At 37.8% G+C, this 18,506-nt stretch overlaps 1 protein-coding gene and 1 long non-coding RNA gene across 9 annotated transcripts in view; both read left to right on the forward strand.

Annotated features, from left to right (window-relative positions):
- The window catches only part of LOC307002278, a 28,731-nt gene extending 20,551 nt beyond the window's left edge, over positions 1-8,180 (forward strand). The window contains exons 3-4 of the long non-coding RNA XR_013798453.1: positions 1,270-1,377; positions 7,365-8,180. This is a non-coding gene — a long non-coding RNA (uncharacterized lncRNA). The remainder of the gene's footprint in view (positions 1-1,269; positions 1,378-7,364) is intronic.
- A 2,753-nt stretch (positions 8,181-10,933) lies between these two features.
- The window catches only part of dachd (dachshund d), a 112,218-nt gene continuing 104,645 nt past the window's right edge, over positions 10,934-18,506 (forward strand). For all 8 annotated transcript variants that reach the window (XM_079619738.1, XM_079619741.1, XM_079619735.1 and 5 more), the window contains exon 1: positions 10,934-12,141. In XM_079619738.1, coding sequence (XP_079475864.1) covers positions 11,576-12,141 — 566 coding nt within the window. In that variant the 5' untranslated portion in view covers positions 10,934-11,575. The remainder of the gene's footprint in view (positions 12,142-18,506) is intronic.

Here is an 18,506-nt window from a genome sequence, read left to right on the forward strand (position 1 = left end):
GGAATGTTTTTACGAGATAGAGAAAAAAAAAGTGCTTTCTTGTCTGCACTAAACAAAAGCAGATACATGCAACGTGAGCGTCCACCATGCGCTCTGTGTCGGCCCAGGCTACACCCCTCCATTTGCTGCTCGCCTGCTTTTCCTGTTTGGTCTGCTTTCTTTGGTTTGTCCCTTATCTTTTCATCAGTCATTCCTCCTGCTTGATACAGCGCTTGGCTCTGCCTCGTGTTGTTTGGCACCCTTTCTTTTCTTCCCCCTCTCTCTGTGAAAGACACTTTGTCCTCCTGTGCTAAAGTTTAGAAGCGAGGGAGAAATGTCTTGGCAACACTTTCTGGGTTTGCTTCCGTTACACCTGGATGTGTCCAAGACTCCGCTTTCAGGGAGATCTTCTCCTGAAAGTCGTCTTTTGTTTATTCTGTGCCAAACAATAGAAGAGTTGTGCAGTTTTCAAAATTATTTTAAAGTTTTGTAAAAAAAAAAAAAAAAAAATGGTACAAATACAATTTATGTGTAATGTGGAATTGCGCTAACATTTTAAAAAAAAGAGTGGAATCTTCTATAACTTATAAAAAAAGTCCAAAATTGCTAAACTTATTTTAATGAGTTAAAGCTATATGTAAAAACATGTTGTCATAACTTATTTGTCATACCATTTTTTTACAGTGTAGTTAGCATGCATATTACTGGAATATTGGCTGTTTATTACTTATAGCAATGCCTTATTTTGCATGACAATATTCTACATTCCTTACCCACCTAAACTTAACAACTACATTAATAAGCAGCAATTGGGAGTTTATTGAGGCAAAAGTCATATAATAATAGTTATAATAGTAAGAATTGGCCCCTAATCTAAAGTGTGACCAAATCTTACTATATATTTATAAAAATAATTTATTTATAACGTGGAATTGCTTAGATGCATGTTTGAACTGTTATACAGAAGAGTTGACCGAATGTTTTTCATATTATTTTGATAAAATATTGTGGAAAAAACTATTACTGTTTTTTTATTAATGAATATTGATGGAATATTTTGAATATTACCTTGAAATATTACAGAATAAATGATTATACATTAAATTATCCTCTAAGTATGCCACATAAATGCATAAGAGGAGGCTTTTAATATGATTTTATTGATTTTACCTTTCACATCGTGTCTTTTAATCTGTGTACTGTACTGTTTAACATTTACTTCGTATTTTTTATAACGTTTAGTATTTTAACAGCTTTTTAATGATCCTATTCTCTGTTCTTCCCTTTGAGGAGGTTACTGCAGGAAGTCAAAAGTGTATCTGAGTTCTCCATCTTCAAACCCTGTAGAGGTCACTGTTGCTTGGCACAGCTGAACAACAACTGAAGCTCAAAAAGAAGGTAATTAGATCCAGCATTATCTGATATTCACACATACAGTAACAATTTCACAAAATAATGTCGCTTGCTCAAATAACTTGATCCCAGCGTAGTATAAACAAGTAGACAACTAGTGTTGTTTCAGAACGACCTGCATGAACACCTTGAATCATCTGAACAAGCATCAGGAGATATTTTATATTTGTAAGATCAGTTTATTTGTGCAAGGGCTCTATGATGGTAATTTAATTCCTTTATATGTGTGTTTCGTGAAATTACAGGCTGTAATTGAGGGTGGGGCTCTGTTATGAAGCTCTGAAACGAGAGATATTCATTTGCTCTCTTCTCCACATTTGTTTGTGCCATTTAATTCTGAAATCCACACACACATGGTGCGGGGAACATGTCTGAATCAACTCTAAATCATATTTATCGCTGGGAACACACATCCAGATGGCAGACTCTTAACTGAGCTTGGATTAATGGGAGGACGGGCAAGAACTGCATTAAACTCTTCTTAAGGACCTTTGAAGAACAACATTGCTAATCGCTCATAAGGACGCTGTAGAACATGTTTGTTGGGTAAAAATAAACAAATTATGCTTTGTTTGGAAACACATTGCTAGCTTCAGCTGGCATTTCCGATAGATATCCGTAAACCAATATGTATGTGCATGTGTTTACGGTGAAATGCAGATGGCCTGGCCCACATAAGCCCTTAGTTAGGATTCTGTTTAAGTGTTCAAATCAATTCCAAGCAAATAACGTGGAAACCTTTGTGTAAGCACTTTTTACACTCTTAATTCTCCCTTGTTAAATTAGCCTCAGCGTTGGAATGATGGGACAACAGATGAAGAAGAAACCTGAGCGTGCTGAAAATTTGACACGATGAAACGAACCAATTTGTATTCTCAGTTTCACCAGATAGTCTCTTAAATATCCAAAACAACTTTATTTATGAAATAAAATATATATAGTCTATCATTTTGTAATGATGGTCATGTAGGGTATTACTATAGATCTGATGTATTTACAGTGCTTATGTTGTGCAAAGTTTGACCATCTACAGTATTGCGAATTCATGAATTTATCGAGCAGTTTTTATCTAAGAGAGATGTATCATTATGCACTGATAATTCCACATAGAAAACGTGTCTGGCGGTGTTTGCTTTGCCTTGGCGAGGGTTTCTGTATGCTACCCCAGTTGATTTCCACATCTAAAAGGACAGGGCATCTCATTTCTTGTCACTGTGTCCCAAATTCCTAAAGGTACAATTAGCATTTTGTCTGACAAAATGTTGAAAGGTTCATAGATTGATATTTGCAAAAATGCAGCAAGATGCTCTTTTTTTTCCAGAATGCAAATTTTGACATTTATTAACTTTTATTCCGGATCTGTTTATGGATTGTAAAAGTCTGCATACATTTAACGAGAATCAAGCGAAATTACAATGTTTACACAGTTGCTGTCCGACGCGCAAAGTGCGTAATTTATCGCGGAGGCAGTGAAATTTTTACTGTCCTTGATTTATGTCTTCTATGGCATTTCTAATGAGAGGGAGCGGTGTTTCATTGAAGAACAGTGCAGGAAACTACATTTACTGCAGACCTTTTTTTCTTCTTCTCAGGGGTGCTTTTCCCTTGTGAAATAATGTCAGCACTTTCCCACCTTCAAAGTCCTTTTGTTTTTCTCAATCTATTAACAATTCTAATTGTACAGCACTTGTTAAGCAAGCATGGTAAATAAGGCAGGAAACACATTATTTCCCTTTAGTGCAGATTAAAGGTAGCACTGCGCTATGTTGAAACACATTAGTGAACACTAAAGACACGAAACAGAAATGCACGCTTCTGTTTCGCTTAGCAGCGGTGAGCTTCCTGACGTTTAAGTGTCATTTCTGTGAGAAACAACTACCTCATTCTGTCCACATGTCTGTTAATGAACATATCCGTGCTCTGAAATCTTCAAAAGGGATGCAATCACTTTAAATTTGATTAAAGTGATACATATAAGGCTGGCTGTTTTCTTTGGGCATTTCAGCTAATTAAATAGCTTTGTATGGCATCGACTGCTTTTCCTAGACACAACACCCCAGCTCAACTTTGCTGGTCTGGATGGCCATATCTTAATTGGGGATCATTTCGCAAATGTGGTTCAATTTCCTTTACAAGACAGTTACTGTTAACTGCTATTTTTAAAGCCAATAACAACGTCAAAGCACGGGCTGATTAAAGCAATTAAAGTTTCCCTTTGTTTTCTGAATACAGTGCGATAGGCAGCCGTGTTTGTATAACATTTATTAAACATTTACTAAATGGAATTGAATCTGTCATCGCAGAACTTTTTCGAGACAATTACTTTTTTGTGTGGCGAGCACGCTTTCGTTCAGGGAATGTTTTGCAGCTTATTTCCCTGATTAGCCTTGCGATTTTAATCAAACTTTACCCTTAAATCTACACACAGTGAGAAGAACTTGTGTGTAATTTCAGCACCAGACTTTACCCAATTAGCATACTACATTTTCTCCATTAGATAAACTGCCTTTTGAGATCTGACTGGTTTAATCTGTTTAATGTGCGTGTAAACTATAATCTCTCAATTCGGCAGATTCCCTTAAGGACATTATTCTCATACTCTTCGTTTTTGAAATGCATGATCTAGCACTGCTCTTAAAATCTGAATTAAATGCTGATTAGAAGCCGGGAGTTTTTCCTTCCTGGTCAGATGGAGGGAGTAGAGTTACGTACAAGTAATCACAAGTTTAAAAGTGTTTCATAACCAGACGCGTTGTTCGCATCACATCGGTGTCACATACAGATGTTTCCAATCAGTGGATGTGCAGAGAACATTGCAGAAAAAAATTCAGGCAAATGTCAGCTGTAATAATTTCCTTAGACCTCTGTGCCACATGCAGTGAATTCTGGGAAGGCTTAGCATTCTAACAGATCAAAACAAATGGACCATACCGATCAGTATTTGGGCTATTGTAACAAGCATGAAATGACACCAAGGGTTTTGGATGCACAATATGTTTCTTTATACGATGCAAATGTATTGAGTCATGCAACCGACGGCTGAACGTTGGGTTCGATATGTACCGCGGATTCTGACTAGAATGAGTCTTTGTGCGGGTTCCTTTTGAAGTCCCTTCATTGATTACCTCAACCCTCTAGGAAATGGCTCATGCATCTCATGTACATTATAACAAATGTTCTCTTTGCATTACAATTGAATTGTGATTGTTATGTTCAATCAATGGGAAAGGTCAAAGGATCGCCACTGCCAGCAATTTAATGGAGAAGTCGATGGAGATTCATTTTAATCACTGTGGCTGTTGCCGAACGAGCACAACAGGCCCTGTGAATGGCACGGTAATTACTACTGTTTATACAGGTTTACCTTCCAATTTAGATATCCACAAATCTCTCGCCTGATATAAAAGTCTGTGCGGCTTTAAACAGGGTACGGGGCACCGCAGAGTAATTGTGCGGCTATCAAGCGGCTTCTTTTGAAAAAATGAAATTAGCTCTCTTTTAAAGACTGATATCACCAGAGGGGCAGTATTTTACATACGGTTGGACGTTTTGCCAGCTCAGCTCACAAGACACTAGGCTGGCATCTTTCCAAGTGAATCCTGAGATCTGCAAATATATCTGCAGACAGGATGCACACACACACACACACACACACACACACACACACACACACACACACACACACACACACACACACACACACACACACACACACACACACACACAGAGAGAGAGAGAGAGAGTTGTAAGGCAGGATGGCATCATCATAACAACCGCACAAATGGATCTGAGCATCAGAACAGCTTGACATCTGATAATTATTTCATGGCAGCATATCTCTATAATGCACATAATGAACCGCTGTGTACCAAGTTTATATATAATATATATACAAGCTATATATATATATATATATATATATATATATGTTTGTGTGTGTAACAGTAATATTGTGAAATATTTTTTACAATTTAAAATAATTGTTTTCTATTTGAATATATTTAAAAATGCAATTTATTCCTGTGTTGGCAAAGCTGAATTTTCGGCATCATTACTCCAGTCTTCAGTCTTCAGTCTCACATAATCCTTCAGAAATCATTATTTGTTGCTCAAGAAACATTTATTATTGTTATCAATGTTGAAACCAGTTGTGTGCAATATGTTTCAGGATTCTTTGATGTATAGAAAGTCCAAAAGAGCAGCATTTATCTGAAATAGAAAGTTTTTGTAACATGTTGTTAGTCGTCTCTTTTGATTAATTCAATCCCTCCTTTAATAAAAACATTAAAGTCGACATGAAATCAAAATTGACCCTATTTACTTTGTTAGCGCATATAGTCTTGTGGTGAACAATTAATCCGTGCAAGTTAATACACGGAAAAAAATTGTTTGCCGTGGTAATCTTTAATCAAAGTCTGAAAAGTTACTTCCGGGTCTGGAATGACTTTCTTTTCTGATGACGTCAGTTTGACGGCTTGGGTTGAAAGCGCTTAACCAGTCCCCTCAAACCGTTACTCTGCTATGAGCAGAGATGGAGAGGAGGAGCGCTAAAGTAAAACCCAACACGATCTCATGAAAGAGTGTATCTATACCAAGAATGTTATTTTTCGTACCACTTCTACGGCAAAAATGTTTTTTTTTGCGTGCATATGCTACGCACTGAAAACCCTGGGTAGGATTAGGAGTGGGGAGTGTGTGCGTATTAGCCAACACGCCATAAAGTGCGTATCATATGCACGCGAAAACTGCGTATCATATGGACGTAGAAATGGCACGAGAAATAACGTTCGTGGTATAGATACGCACTTTTCACTTGGAAATACGTCACAACACTGGCGAAAAATCGTTTGCAACTTCCGGTTCACGCAGACTTTAATTCTACCCCCCAATTCTTACCCCAAACTTTTGAATGGTAGTGCATAGTTACAAAAGCTGTCTATTTCAGACAAATGCTGTACTTTTAAACTTTCTATTCATCAAAGTATCCTGAAAATAAATTAACTGTTTTAATATTGTCATTAATAAGCGTCCATTTCTTTTTAGTAATGTTTGTTCAAAAGAAGTTATTTGAAGCTTTGATAGTTAAATTCCACAGAAGAACAAAGAGTGCAACTGACATAACGTTTGTTAAATCTGTTTTATTAATAAAGAATATTTCTGTTTATTCATCTTTTACTGATAAATGAGACTTACTTGTAATTAAATGGATTAACTGTGTGTGAATCTTACAGGTTTAAAAAAATAAACAATAATAATTCAATTTAATGAATCACCTGTGTTAACCATTATCTTTGAGAGTACTATTTTATTGAGTATTCATATGAACTCCTTATAGGAACTTAATTCAGATGCAGCTATACAGACTTTTATCATTTCAGATTCCATACATCCTGTAAACAATAAAATCTGCATTCCGTTACGAGGTCCCTTCACAATTTGTATTGACATGCAACATTTCAATCAGGGACTAAAAATATTTGCTTTAATTATGTCTCTGAAGGTCATACCTGATTTGCGCAGGAACGGCTTTATGGAAATGAGCCGGCTAGAAGATCTGTAGTTTTATTAGAGCACATTTGCTCTCTGTTTACTTTCTGATCTCATCTGTAATGTGAACACAACAAAGAGAGCCATAGTTTCGCTTTGTGAAACATTCCGACGGCAGTGAACTCAGAAAATTCTAGTCTGGGGAGAAACTCCATTCTCATTAAGCAAAGAAAGTGTGCCATCATTCTCACAACATCTAATTTAATGACAGTCCCAAACTGCCTGTCATAAAGTTTTCCTTCAGACGTCTACTAAATGAGGGGGCTCTAATTGGGCGTCTCTGTGTATTAACCCTGTTCTTTGTGTACCTGCAAAATATGTCATTTCTTTAAAGGAACGAGTGGAAAGGAAGACAGCTTTTCTATTTCAGATAGACCTGATAGATTTCAGATAGATTTTTTGAACTTGTCATTTCTGTTTTACAGGTTTATCAATGCAGAATCTCACTGACCCAGAAGGTGGGTGACGTTGAGGGTCCACAATTTTAGCTGATGGTAGAACTGACTGTGACCACTCTGTCATCTGCCCTCTGCCATGGTGTGTGGGTGTGTGTGTGTGTGTGTGTGTGTGTGTGTGGCGGGGGGCGTCTCCGGATGGATGGGGTCAATGGCATGCGACCTTGAGGAGACAAATATTCAAAATCAATAAGTATTTGTCTCACTCTGCACTCTGTTTGTCTGAGCAGCATTTTAAGCTGCATCCTCCCCCAAAAACAGAACAATGCGAGTAATGAACGCGAGTCAGAAGACAGACGTACCACACTTTCAGATGTACCCAAATATTTACTGCATGAAAGTCATGTTTATTCATCAGATGAGTCGGTGAGCAGATTTGCATTTAGTGGAATCTGCCAATGTGTTGCAATGCGATGACGGCTGTTTCCATTTGAACCAGGTACGCCCATTTTATGCAATTAAAGTTATTTATCTCCCTTTTCAAAGTTCATCAATTATGTTGAAATACTCTTAATGTCCATAAGGGGGATGATGTATGATTGGTGTAATTATTTCTTATTCACCATGCTTTCTAAAGCATATCAATTTTGTTAATACCATGTAATTAAAACATGTCAGAGCACTACAAGTTGCGAGCTGTATTAATGACTGTGAAAATTATTTTAATTAAATAGCCAATTATAGAAAAATCCTAACCATGAGAATTGACATTTAAATGAATTTAATTTAAATTGCTTTTCAACATTGTTTTATCAAAGCCTTATAGGCTGAATAAATTATTATATCAAACAATATACAGTGCCATTGATCATACGCGAGTCATATCGTAGTTCTACTTTTAAACACTGGTACATTAGCTTTATGGTGATTCATAAAGATGGAGGGGAAACTGTGCACACGCTTTATTCCCAGATGCCTCTCAATCCGTTAGTCTTGTACCCGGAGTGCTGAGGATTAGGAAAGAAAGTAGATGTACTGTTGTCAGCTTGTTTGATGGTTCATGTATGTCTGATGTTCCCTGTAACAAATACCATAAACAAAGTGGAAGAAGGAGTTAGTCATCAGCACTGCGACGCCATCGAACCCTTGTGCGTGTGGTCTTGCGATGGGCCTTTCCTCATTAGCGATGTCATGTCATCCCCCATGCAGTCATCACGGGCCTCTGATATCATATAAACACATGGAAGGAACACATAAATCTCGTTGACTAACTTCAAGCACTATTTAGAAACCATTTAAATGTCATTTTCAAAAAAAAAAAGTATAGAAACAAAGAACACCCTTTATGCTCCTTCAGAAGATAATTGAGCATTTTATCCAATGCGATCAAACAGTCAGATTGTTTTAATTTGTGGTAGCATTTATGTCATCCATTTGCCTTCCTGATGGATCCTTTTCAAGCACTAACAGTGTAAATGCCAATGTTGTTAACGCATTGGTATTCTGCAATTACACTTTTTCCCTTATGGAAGGAACATCTTGAATCAGTAAGGGCTTTTGATGGTTCAATACATGAATATATGTTTAATATTTAATATATATGAAACGACAAATATATATATACACACACATATAGCGTTACTATTTTACCATTAGTTACATACTTCTAAATCTTTTAATAATTTCAACATTTACTAATACATTATTAGAATCAAAAGTTGTTATCTGTTAATATGATTTAATGGACCTGAGCTAACACGAACAAATAACGAACAATTGTATTTTCATTAACTTATGTTAAGAAAAGTTCATATACTGTAACACATGTATTGCTCACTGTTAGATAATTCTAACATTAACTAATGGGACTTTATTGTGTTTTAAGTGAGAGAATAGATTAAGTATGACTGTCTAATTAAGGTGGACATGCTATTTCTATACTGTTGACCTTAAAGTGGAGTTAATTAAAACAGTTTAACATTTCGTTCTCAGCTGTTTCAAGCTGTTCTTTGTTGTATGTAACCTCTTGATTATTGTTGGCTTGAACTTCTCTCAGGTGGACTTGTGTGTTGTCATGTAAGCGTTCCTCTCAGCCCTGGCTCATTGAATAATGATGCAATGTAATGAACATAACTTCTTCTAAAGCACGAGATTGAGACATTCTTGCCGGGATGCTTGCATTTACCCAATACATAAAGATTGCAGACATTGTTAATTTAACCAATAAAACTTAATTGAACGTTCGAGGTTAGAATGCATTGAAGAACTTTCTCTGCATTGTGCATCCTGCTGTTTGTCTATTGAAAGACTGTTGTTCTAATGGGAGTTTGATTCATCAGGCCCACCCAGCTTGTTAAGAGACTCTGAATAGGAGACATCATAGAGGTCCTGTGGCGTTTGTGGATGCCTTTTTGTCTTATCATCACTCTTCTCTTAACGAATGTCTGCAAGCAGTTCTTTGTGTAGAATTTTATGGCCATCATTTGCAGTTAACCCCATGCTAACATGAAAAATTGTTGGCAAACTATCATGACATTCATTGTTTTTAATGACATCTTAATATGATGCATATTTAAGCAAAGGTTAGCAACATAAAGGGCAACTTTGTCTGGCTATGAATTTTAAGCGGATATTGATTTTTACACTACATGCTACCTCTGTGCCTGAATGACAATTCTGAAATGGCATTCTGCTTATCTTAAAGCAGATCAAATCAGACTAACTTGAACTTCTAAGTTAACTTCGGATAGATATAGGGTTCTGACTTTGTAAATTTCCTCATAGTTTTCTCTTTGGTTTAGGAGAGTTCCGTATATGTTTGAATCTGGTTTTTGAAGAAATACATATCCGAAGTTGCAAAATGAGACGTGTGAGAAAAAACAGAAGGCCATTATAAACTTTTTAGAAATATGTCAAAAGTGTATATGGGGAGTGTCATAAGTAACACATTTTGTTTCAACATCTGTAACCCCCCACCCCACTCCATATTAAGACATAATATTCCCATAAATTACAAATTAACTGGTTTGTACAGTAACACAGAAATGTCCCCTTATGGTTTTATATCAAAATGCTATAGGAAATGTATTTAAAATTTGAAAACATTTTTAAAATTCAAATTCAAATTGGAAACAAATATAGAAAAACACAAGCTATAACCTAAAAAAAAACGTGTTACTTTTATGTGGGCTACACACTGACCTTTTTATGCACATTTGTTCAGTACCTGGAAAGTGTTACAGCCTTTCTTGTTTGCTCACACATTATATTTCTAGTCTTTTTTTCATGAAAGGCTTGTGTGAATGACATACCATATAAATTACAACAAGATAATCTGCTATTTCAGATGATAGGCTGCCAGTTCTGTCATGTAACATGCATTAACCTGACTGCATATCAAATTATTCCAGATGTGACCCTTTACTTTTTTGTCCTGTGAATTCTCTTATAACTCTTTACAGTCACCTAAGGAGGGTGGTGCCTATGTTTGAAGTAATTCCACCCCTGTAGCTCATTTCTAATTGGTTAAACTGATGGCGTTACATCTCACCCCGTTCTCACCTTGTGAGACTGTTAAATGCACAGTACTTTCTGCATCTATACTTTCTTTATTTGTCATAGTGATAATAACTTTCATTAATATCAAATAACACACATATTTACAGTGTTTAACAGATCATTATTATAAACAGCTATTTTTTCTTTAGGGTATATATTTTCTATAAATATTTCCCACATTATTAATGAAAGTAATTATAATGTTTACCTTTAAATGTGCTTATTGTCTCACTCAAAAATAACAAGTAAAACAATTAACCATAAGAAGCAGAGGAGCACGGCGTACAAAGTTGAGTTTCAGAGAGCATTCCTAGAAGAGCCGCAGGTTTCATCCGAGTTTACGACGGTTGTAAGTAAACGCTGGAAATGTTCCGAACGCTGTTCCACTAGGGTCGCATTAGATTGTGCTCCAGTCCGTTTCAAAGGGCTGATAGTGGCTCCTCCCTCTCCGTACCTTGTGACAACAACAACTCATCCACAGAGCAGAGGCACACTTTTCTGCTCATTTTCTTCCTGTCATTCTCTCTCAATCTTTCTCAGAGCCCTAATTTCAGCACGGCACCTCTCCACATCCATTCGCGCGTCGGCGGAGCGCACTCGGGTGGGATTTCTTCTTCTTTGCGCTACTTTTGCATACTGGCTCTCCTTCCCGTCTGAACTTATTTGATAGGTGCAGAAACACCATGGCCGTACCGGCTGCTCTGATTCCCCAATCGTCTCTGGTCCAGCCGTGTCCGATCTCAACTTCTTCGTCAGCATCATCAGCATCATCATCATCATGCTCCGCGACCGCAGCATCATCATCCTCGCCCTCGGCCACTTCTGCGTCTCCCTCTCAGTCAGCGCCCCAGAATCTGTTCCGCACGGATCTGCTCAGCACCAACACCAGCAGCATCTCACTGGCCGGCAAGCCCGTGTACTCGACCCCGTCCCCAGTTGAAAACACCCCGCAGAATAATGAGTGTCGGATGGTGGAGCTTAGGGGCGCCAAGGTGGCCTCTTTCACAGTGGACGGACATGAGCTCATCTGCTTGCCCCAGGCGTTTGACCTGTTTCTCAAACACCTGGTCGGGGGTCTGCACACCGTCTACACCAAACTCAAGCGGCTGGAGATCACGCCGGTGGTGTGTAACGTGGAGCAGGTCCGGATCCTGCGCGGACTGGGGGCCATCCAGCCCGGTGTCAACCGATGCAAACTCATCTCCAGAAAAGACTTCGAGACCCTCTACAACGACTGCACTAATGCCAGGTCAGAACAAGTGCGACTCTGTTAACTGCTCCAAATCAATAGACAAGTTAGATAAGAAGTGAAGCGAACCTTACAAAGTAAAACGAATGTAGTAATATGTGGAACAGATGTGCAGGACATTTGCAAATACTTTCACATTTGTCTTTGCACTTTAAAATATGTTCCAATTAGAACTTAAAATAATTTTACAGCCGGATGCAACATTGCAATTGTTTTAAGTTCAACAAACAACTTTTTATTATAATTTTTTGTAGTTTTATATACTGTTATTTACTTTTATAGTATTTACTGTTATTTACTTCTATATATTGTGGCATCAATAAATCTCAAGAAGTTCTTGATAAAAAAAAAAAACATTGAAGAAACACGTCATGTTCTTATATCAATAAAATAATTATAATATAAATATAGAAAATGTGCAACTAATTCTATAATACTATAAAGTTACTATAATCAACTTTTTGCAATTGTAAATAAATAAATGCAAACATTTTATTGAAGTGTTGTAGTGCATGTGCAAAACAGGGTGTTTATTTTTTTCTTTAACTATTTACCAGAATGAATAATTCATAAATGACAGGTGGCTCAAACATGTTTTGTGGAAATCATGCACAAGTGTTTATAGAACATGAGAGCTTTTTTTTATTTTTTGTTATATATTTTTATACTTATTTTTTTTTTTATCAAGGTTTAAAGTATGTATGCATGTTGTAAGCACTATTGAGCTCCTAGAGCATATGAGGAAACTATTATTTGGTTTTCTGGTATTTGAGCAGGTTTAAATAAGCATGTTTGTCAGAATTATTATAATAGATGCTCTCTCCATAGTTGTATTTATAGGCAGACATTTCTTTCTACTCATTTCTTCCTCTGGGGAAAAATCAAATCATAGTCAATAAGTGCTTGTATACTTAATGGCAGGAGTGATACAGTGCTTCAAGGTACAAAATCACACAGGAAACAATTACAGCTTGTAACATCGGTGAATAATTCGCCCTGAAACTTTAATGTCACCCTTTAGTGATCAAGTGAATGGGCCCAATAATTACTAGAAAAAGTAAGCTAATTTAAAAATGTCAAGGTGTTGACAGCTCATCTGAAATGAAAACACAAAACACCTTGCATGCAGCAATTCGAGCCCGAGTGTTGTACAATTTCAGATAATGTTTAATGAGGAATTTCAGTGCTACAAAACCTGAACAATAAATCACAACTTCTCTCTTTTTTTTTTTTTTACGAGAATCACTTTATAATTAAAAAGTGTATATTGTGGGTCAGGCACATGTTCGACATTGAACATAATGTTAATATAAATCTTTTTAGATCTGAATGTCCAGAGTGATTTTTTTTTATCATATTAACTATTTTAACACAATATTATTTCTCACAAACATAACATTAATATGTATATATAATAAAATAATATAAAACACACTCGCACTCGTAATATGATTTTCCCATATGAAGTGCCACTTTTATTCAGTGTGAGTGCAGATTAAAAGCTCTTTTGTTAAATCACACGTTATTATACCATCACGTACTTTTGCAAAAAATATGCAATAATATATTAATTATATATGATTTTCTTTCTTGTCATGCACATACATATATTGGACTTCTAATGCTAGTCATAATTACAACTGCAATTTAACCCCAAATGTATTATTTTATATTAATGTAAATAATTAAATTAAAGCAGTTATAAATGTTTGTCTAAAAATGCCAAATGTAAATATTCCCCTGTAGCTGTATGTCAAGTGCGGTGTGTGTTCGTCCAGCAGCGGTGCTAAAGAAGCAGTCTGCTCAGTCTTTCCCATGCTGTCTGTGCGAGCTCCTTCTGGGCCTGCGCTTGCTTTCGATCCGTGCGGCCCCGTCCCAGGGACCTGAGGTGATGGAGTGTGTGGTTTGAACTTCGGGGCTGGGAAAGAGAGTGGTCAGTGATGGGGGTTAAAGGATAATGCAGTGCTACACATTGCTTTAATGACGCTAAAGTGCTGGCCTATTACTGCTGCATAGAGAGGCCTGTAATTGTCTCTGAAAGCACCTGGTACTGCCGGTGTTATGCTGAAATCAATCACCTCCTCCATGTCTGCTTCCCATTTGGAGGATTACATCATTTGTATGGACAAAGGTATCTGCTCGGATGGAACACAAACACACTGGCTCTTATTTACAGTGTGGATTTAATGTATCTACATCTGCTTTGATTCTCTGTACGGGGAAGGTCAGCACGCTAAGTCATAACTCTTGCATGGACGTGACTCGGGGGACTGTTACTTGCTCATATTTTGAATTTTAAAGAAGGATAATTTCGTTTGTCTAAAGCAGTCTAGATGATGATAAAATGTTCTGTTTTGCTATGAATTTAGTTTCTTTGGTATGTAGAGGAGAACTTTAGAGTGGTGCAATGGGTTGTGCGTAAGAGGTCAGGTTTGAGTCCGGCCTGGGATGTGTTCCAATCCTATTTCAATTGTCTTGCAAATAAAGAAAAAAAAAAAATAGAGATAATTAAATAAAATGGCCTAAGCACTAGCGAGCTCACTTTTCCAGCATGCTGCTCGGCTTCCAGAGTGCTGAAGAAGTGCTAATAATCCTCTTTGCTTCGGGATAACAGCGGCCTTACATCTTTGTCTGCTCACGTTAAAAGAATTCCCCATGAAGCGGAGTCAGACTCGCCCCGTTCTCCCTTCCGCATGAGGACGTGTTCCTCCGGCTCCCCCCTCCTCATTCTCCCGGGGACCCTCGGCCCAGATTAATGCGCGCCTTCTGCCGCCGAACAGATACGGGGCTGTAATCTCTCTGCTTTCATAGGAGTTATGAGTCTGCCCCGCGAGAAGCAATACTTCAGCCACTTGTTTTCCTTTCCATTTTGTCCATGTGGGACGGTGCGGTTCTTGCCGCCTGGCGACATTTGAACTCTTAAGGAAAGGTTATTGAAACACCGGGGCGGTTGGGGCTGGAGGTGAGTGCTGAGACAGCTGTTACGTTGGAGGGTTTGTCAGGATGCGTACGGCCCAGGCGGTTAATTGACAGTTGTAGTCAACAATGGAAGGTTAAATAGATACTACTGAATGCATATTTTATTGAATTCAATTTAAATGAATAAAGAATATGTCCTCAAGTTTGTGTTCATTTAATTAATTATGCTTTAAATTATATTTTTGTTACAGTTTTACCTTTATAATTCAGTCACAGGAGCATCACGTTTGACAAAATATTTTTGTTTGTGTACAACACAGACTGGCATATTTACAGAGGAGCGTCATTATTTTGTTTAGCACTCAGGGGTGCGTCTTAACACACAGTGGCAGATTTTATTGCTCTTTTTTTCCCCTCTCTCGCTCTCTTTGCAGTGCTCTTCTGATATATTTGTTTTCGACAAGGCACGGATGTGTTTACAGGTACTCATGGGAAATCTTTGGATCGAATTCAAATCATTCCCAGTCAGAGTGGGTGCTAAGATACCCGTCACCCAGCAACCACATCCAAGAGGGAGCTGAGGCGATAATAACTTCAAAAAACAGAGAGACAGATGCTGATTAGGATGAAAGAGTTGAGGGGGGATGTGTGTGTGTGTGGGGGGGGGGGGGATGCATGTTAAAAGGCTTGTTAAAATCACAGATTCATTGTAGCACTTTCTTACAAATCATACACATGATTCCATATTCCTCACTTGCGATCAGTGCTGATGGATTGAAAATGAAGCAGATAAACAATCTGGTTTTTATTTTTTCCCGTCGCCGTGAGTCACTGGAGCTTTCCTTGATGGGATTAGCCACGTGTGTTCAAATTAACTGTGCTCTTGGCATCCGTCGTCATTGCGAGACGAGACAGCGGAAGAGGTTGTTATGAACGTGACTCTGATAAAAGCAACTTGATACCTCTGTATTCAATTGAGGTTCATTTGAAACAGTTCTAGGAAAATATTCAATTCTCTATTCAAGCCCTCATATTTGCACGCACTTTTAAATTTCGATAACAGAAATTTGTTCTTGACATTTGACCTCCATATTAAAGGGATAGTTCACCCAAAAATCTGTCATCAGTTTATCTATAAATCTTCTCACCCTCATATTTTTCTAAATCTTTTTTTCCCCCCTGTGGAACATATTCTGAAGAATATTGTCATACAATGAATGTCAATGCGTCCAATTGGAGTACATTGATTGAATCCCTTTTACATTTTTCAAAACGTCTTCTTTTGTGTTCTGTAGAAGAAAGTCATACAGGTTCGGAACAACAAGAGTAAAACTATCCCTTAAAAAAAAAAAAATGAATCGGTCAAACATGCAACGTTAATTGCGTGAATAGCGGACGTTCATGGTGTTTAGAACAGGTTGCGGTGACCGTGAGTGATGGCGTGAGTCATCAATCAGTCTCAAATCAAACAAGCAAGTGTAAGTGTGTCAAATCATCTGCAGGTTTCTTTTTCTCTGACCACCAGAAGTATGAAATGAGACAGGACAGTGACACTAGCCACCATAGTCACACCTGAGACAGATTGCCGGTGGAAAAAGCAATGCATTATGAGCTCTCTGACTCGGAGCCCTGGCATGTCTTTAGCCACCATCCCTTCCACATTACAGCATATTTAGGAAGCAGTTCGCAGACCGCTGACGCTCACGCAGGGACGCTAACCACTACTGACACAAGTTAGAGGGAGCAGATGAGATTTCTTGATTGGAGAGCGATTCCGGGCCTTAGCTCGGCTCTGTCTAATATGGTCACATAAAGAAATTGATTTTCCCCAGAAATTAATTAATTTTTCATATAGCCCAAAGCTGGAGTTTAAAAAGAGAGTGCACTTTCTGGTTTCCTATTTTCCTCCTTTTTTAAAGAATTATTGCCTAATCATATTAATACTTTTGCCCTAAGGATAGAAAGATGATTGTACAAATGCATTTGGAAATATGTATCGCTGAGTATTTATGATTAAATTATGCAAATAACTCGGCTCTCATCCTTGGCGAACCCAGATTGTCTAATTAGGATTGATATGCCGAGTGGATGTTCGCGAATCTGAATACAAGCATGTCCAAAGAGCAGAAAATTGAAAATGACAAGGCCGGAATCCTTAAAAAGTTTTTTTTTTTTTTTTTTTTCACCGTCTAATTCAGCGTAGCCGTATCAGGAGTTAATTTTCCCTGGCTTCATTTTCGTGTTGAAGCTGACATGAGAGAAAAAAAAAAAAAAAGAAGAAGAAGAATACTTCAGGGAATCAATCTCAAATGGGATTCCAGAAATGTCCTCTTCTTGTTTTTTCCCCCTGTCTTCAAGATCATATCAAATGATGAATCTCCTCCTATATAAACTTTTTCATGTTATCACGGAAATATCTGCGTTGTTTGAACTTAATGGCCTCTTCTTGTCCCACTCTACTGTGATAAAAGTGAATGATGGGAAATCTACCCTGTACAGTGATATTTACTCTGTTATAAAAGGGAGGAATGTCATGATGGATGTTTTATGAGATCTGTGGTTTTGAAAGAAGACTGCAAAAGCTGGATATTTAAGTTTGAACTGCTGTCATAAACCGCGTGAATGAGATGCGGGGAAACTCGGAGATGCCGTCAGCAGGTTTTGGCGGGACTGCGGTGAAGGACAGGTGACTGCTGAGGTCTCGAGGCTGTTTTCATTTAGGTCAGAACAAGCGCCACTTTACAGCGCAATGAGAGCACCATAACTCCATTAAAGGAAAACAAAGGGCTCTGGAGTGCTGGAGACACTTTTCCTAGGACAACATAAATAGAGCTCTCACTTCAATTCACTTCAAGCTCTCCTGCAAAAATGAATTATATTATTAAAGTAGGCCTACCTTTGATACAACTGCTTCAAAACTCCGCCATAAATGATATGTTTAGTAATTTATGAATACTCCATGCTTAACAGGGCATGTTAAGAGTTTTTTTGCTCCTTAAAAAATACATTTACATTGTTTCTGTGCTGCCGAAACAACTGAAGAGTCCCTATCCAGTTAGATCATTCAAAGGAATGAAAGAAAAGAGGAAGTTATACGTTTTTTTTCCATCTACATTCCTCTTTTAGCAGTGCGACAAAAGACTCCTAACACCTCTAAAGGTATCTCATAAAGTTCTGATTGTTATCTAATCTTTACCTGGCCCACAGCTAATGACACTCGAGAATAGAATGGAACTCTATCAGAGCTCAAAGCATGATGGGCCTTTGACAAAGCGGAGACACCAGGCCTCTCTTATGAAGCTGGAATCCTCACGGACCGCACAGAAGCCTATCAAGTCAATTTAGCACAATTGAATCATAATGGAAAAGCCAAATTTCAGTGCTCGTTGCCGCTGAGGATCCCATATGTTGCCCATATTGATGCGGTTGTTGGTGTGTTTGTATCT

This window comes from Phoxinus phoxinus (genome assembly GCF_949152265.1).
Source record: "Phoxinus phoxinus genome assembly, chromosome: 7".
Classification (NCBI taxonomy): Eukaryota; Metazoa; Chordata; class Actinopteri; order Cypriniformes; family Leuciscidae; genus Phoxinus; species Phoxinus phoxinus.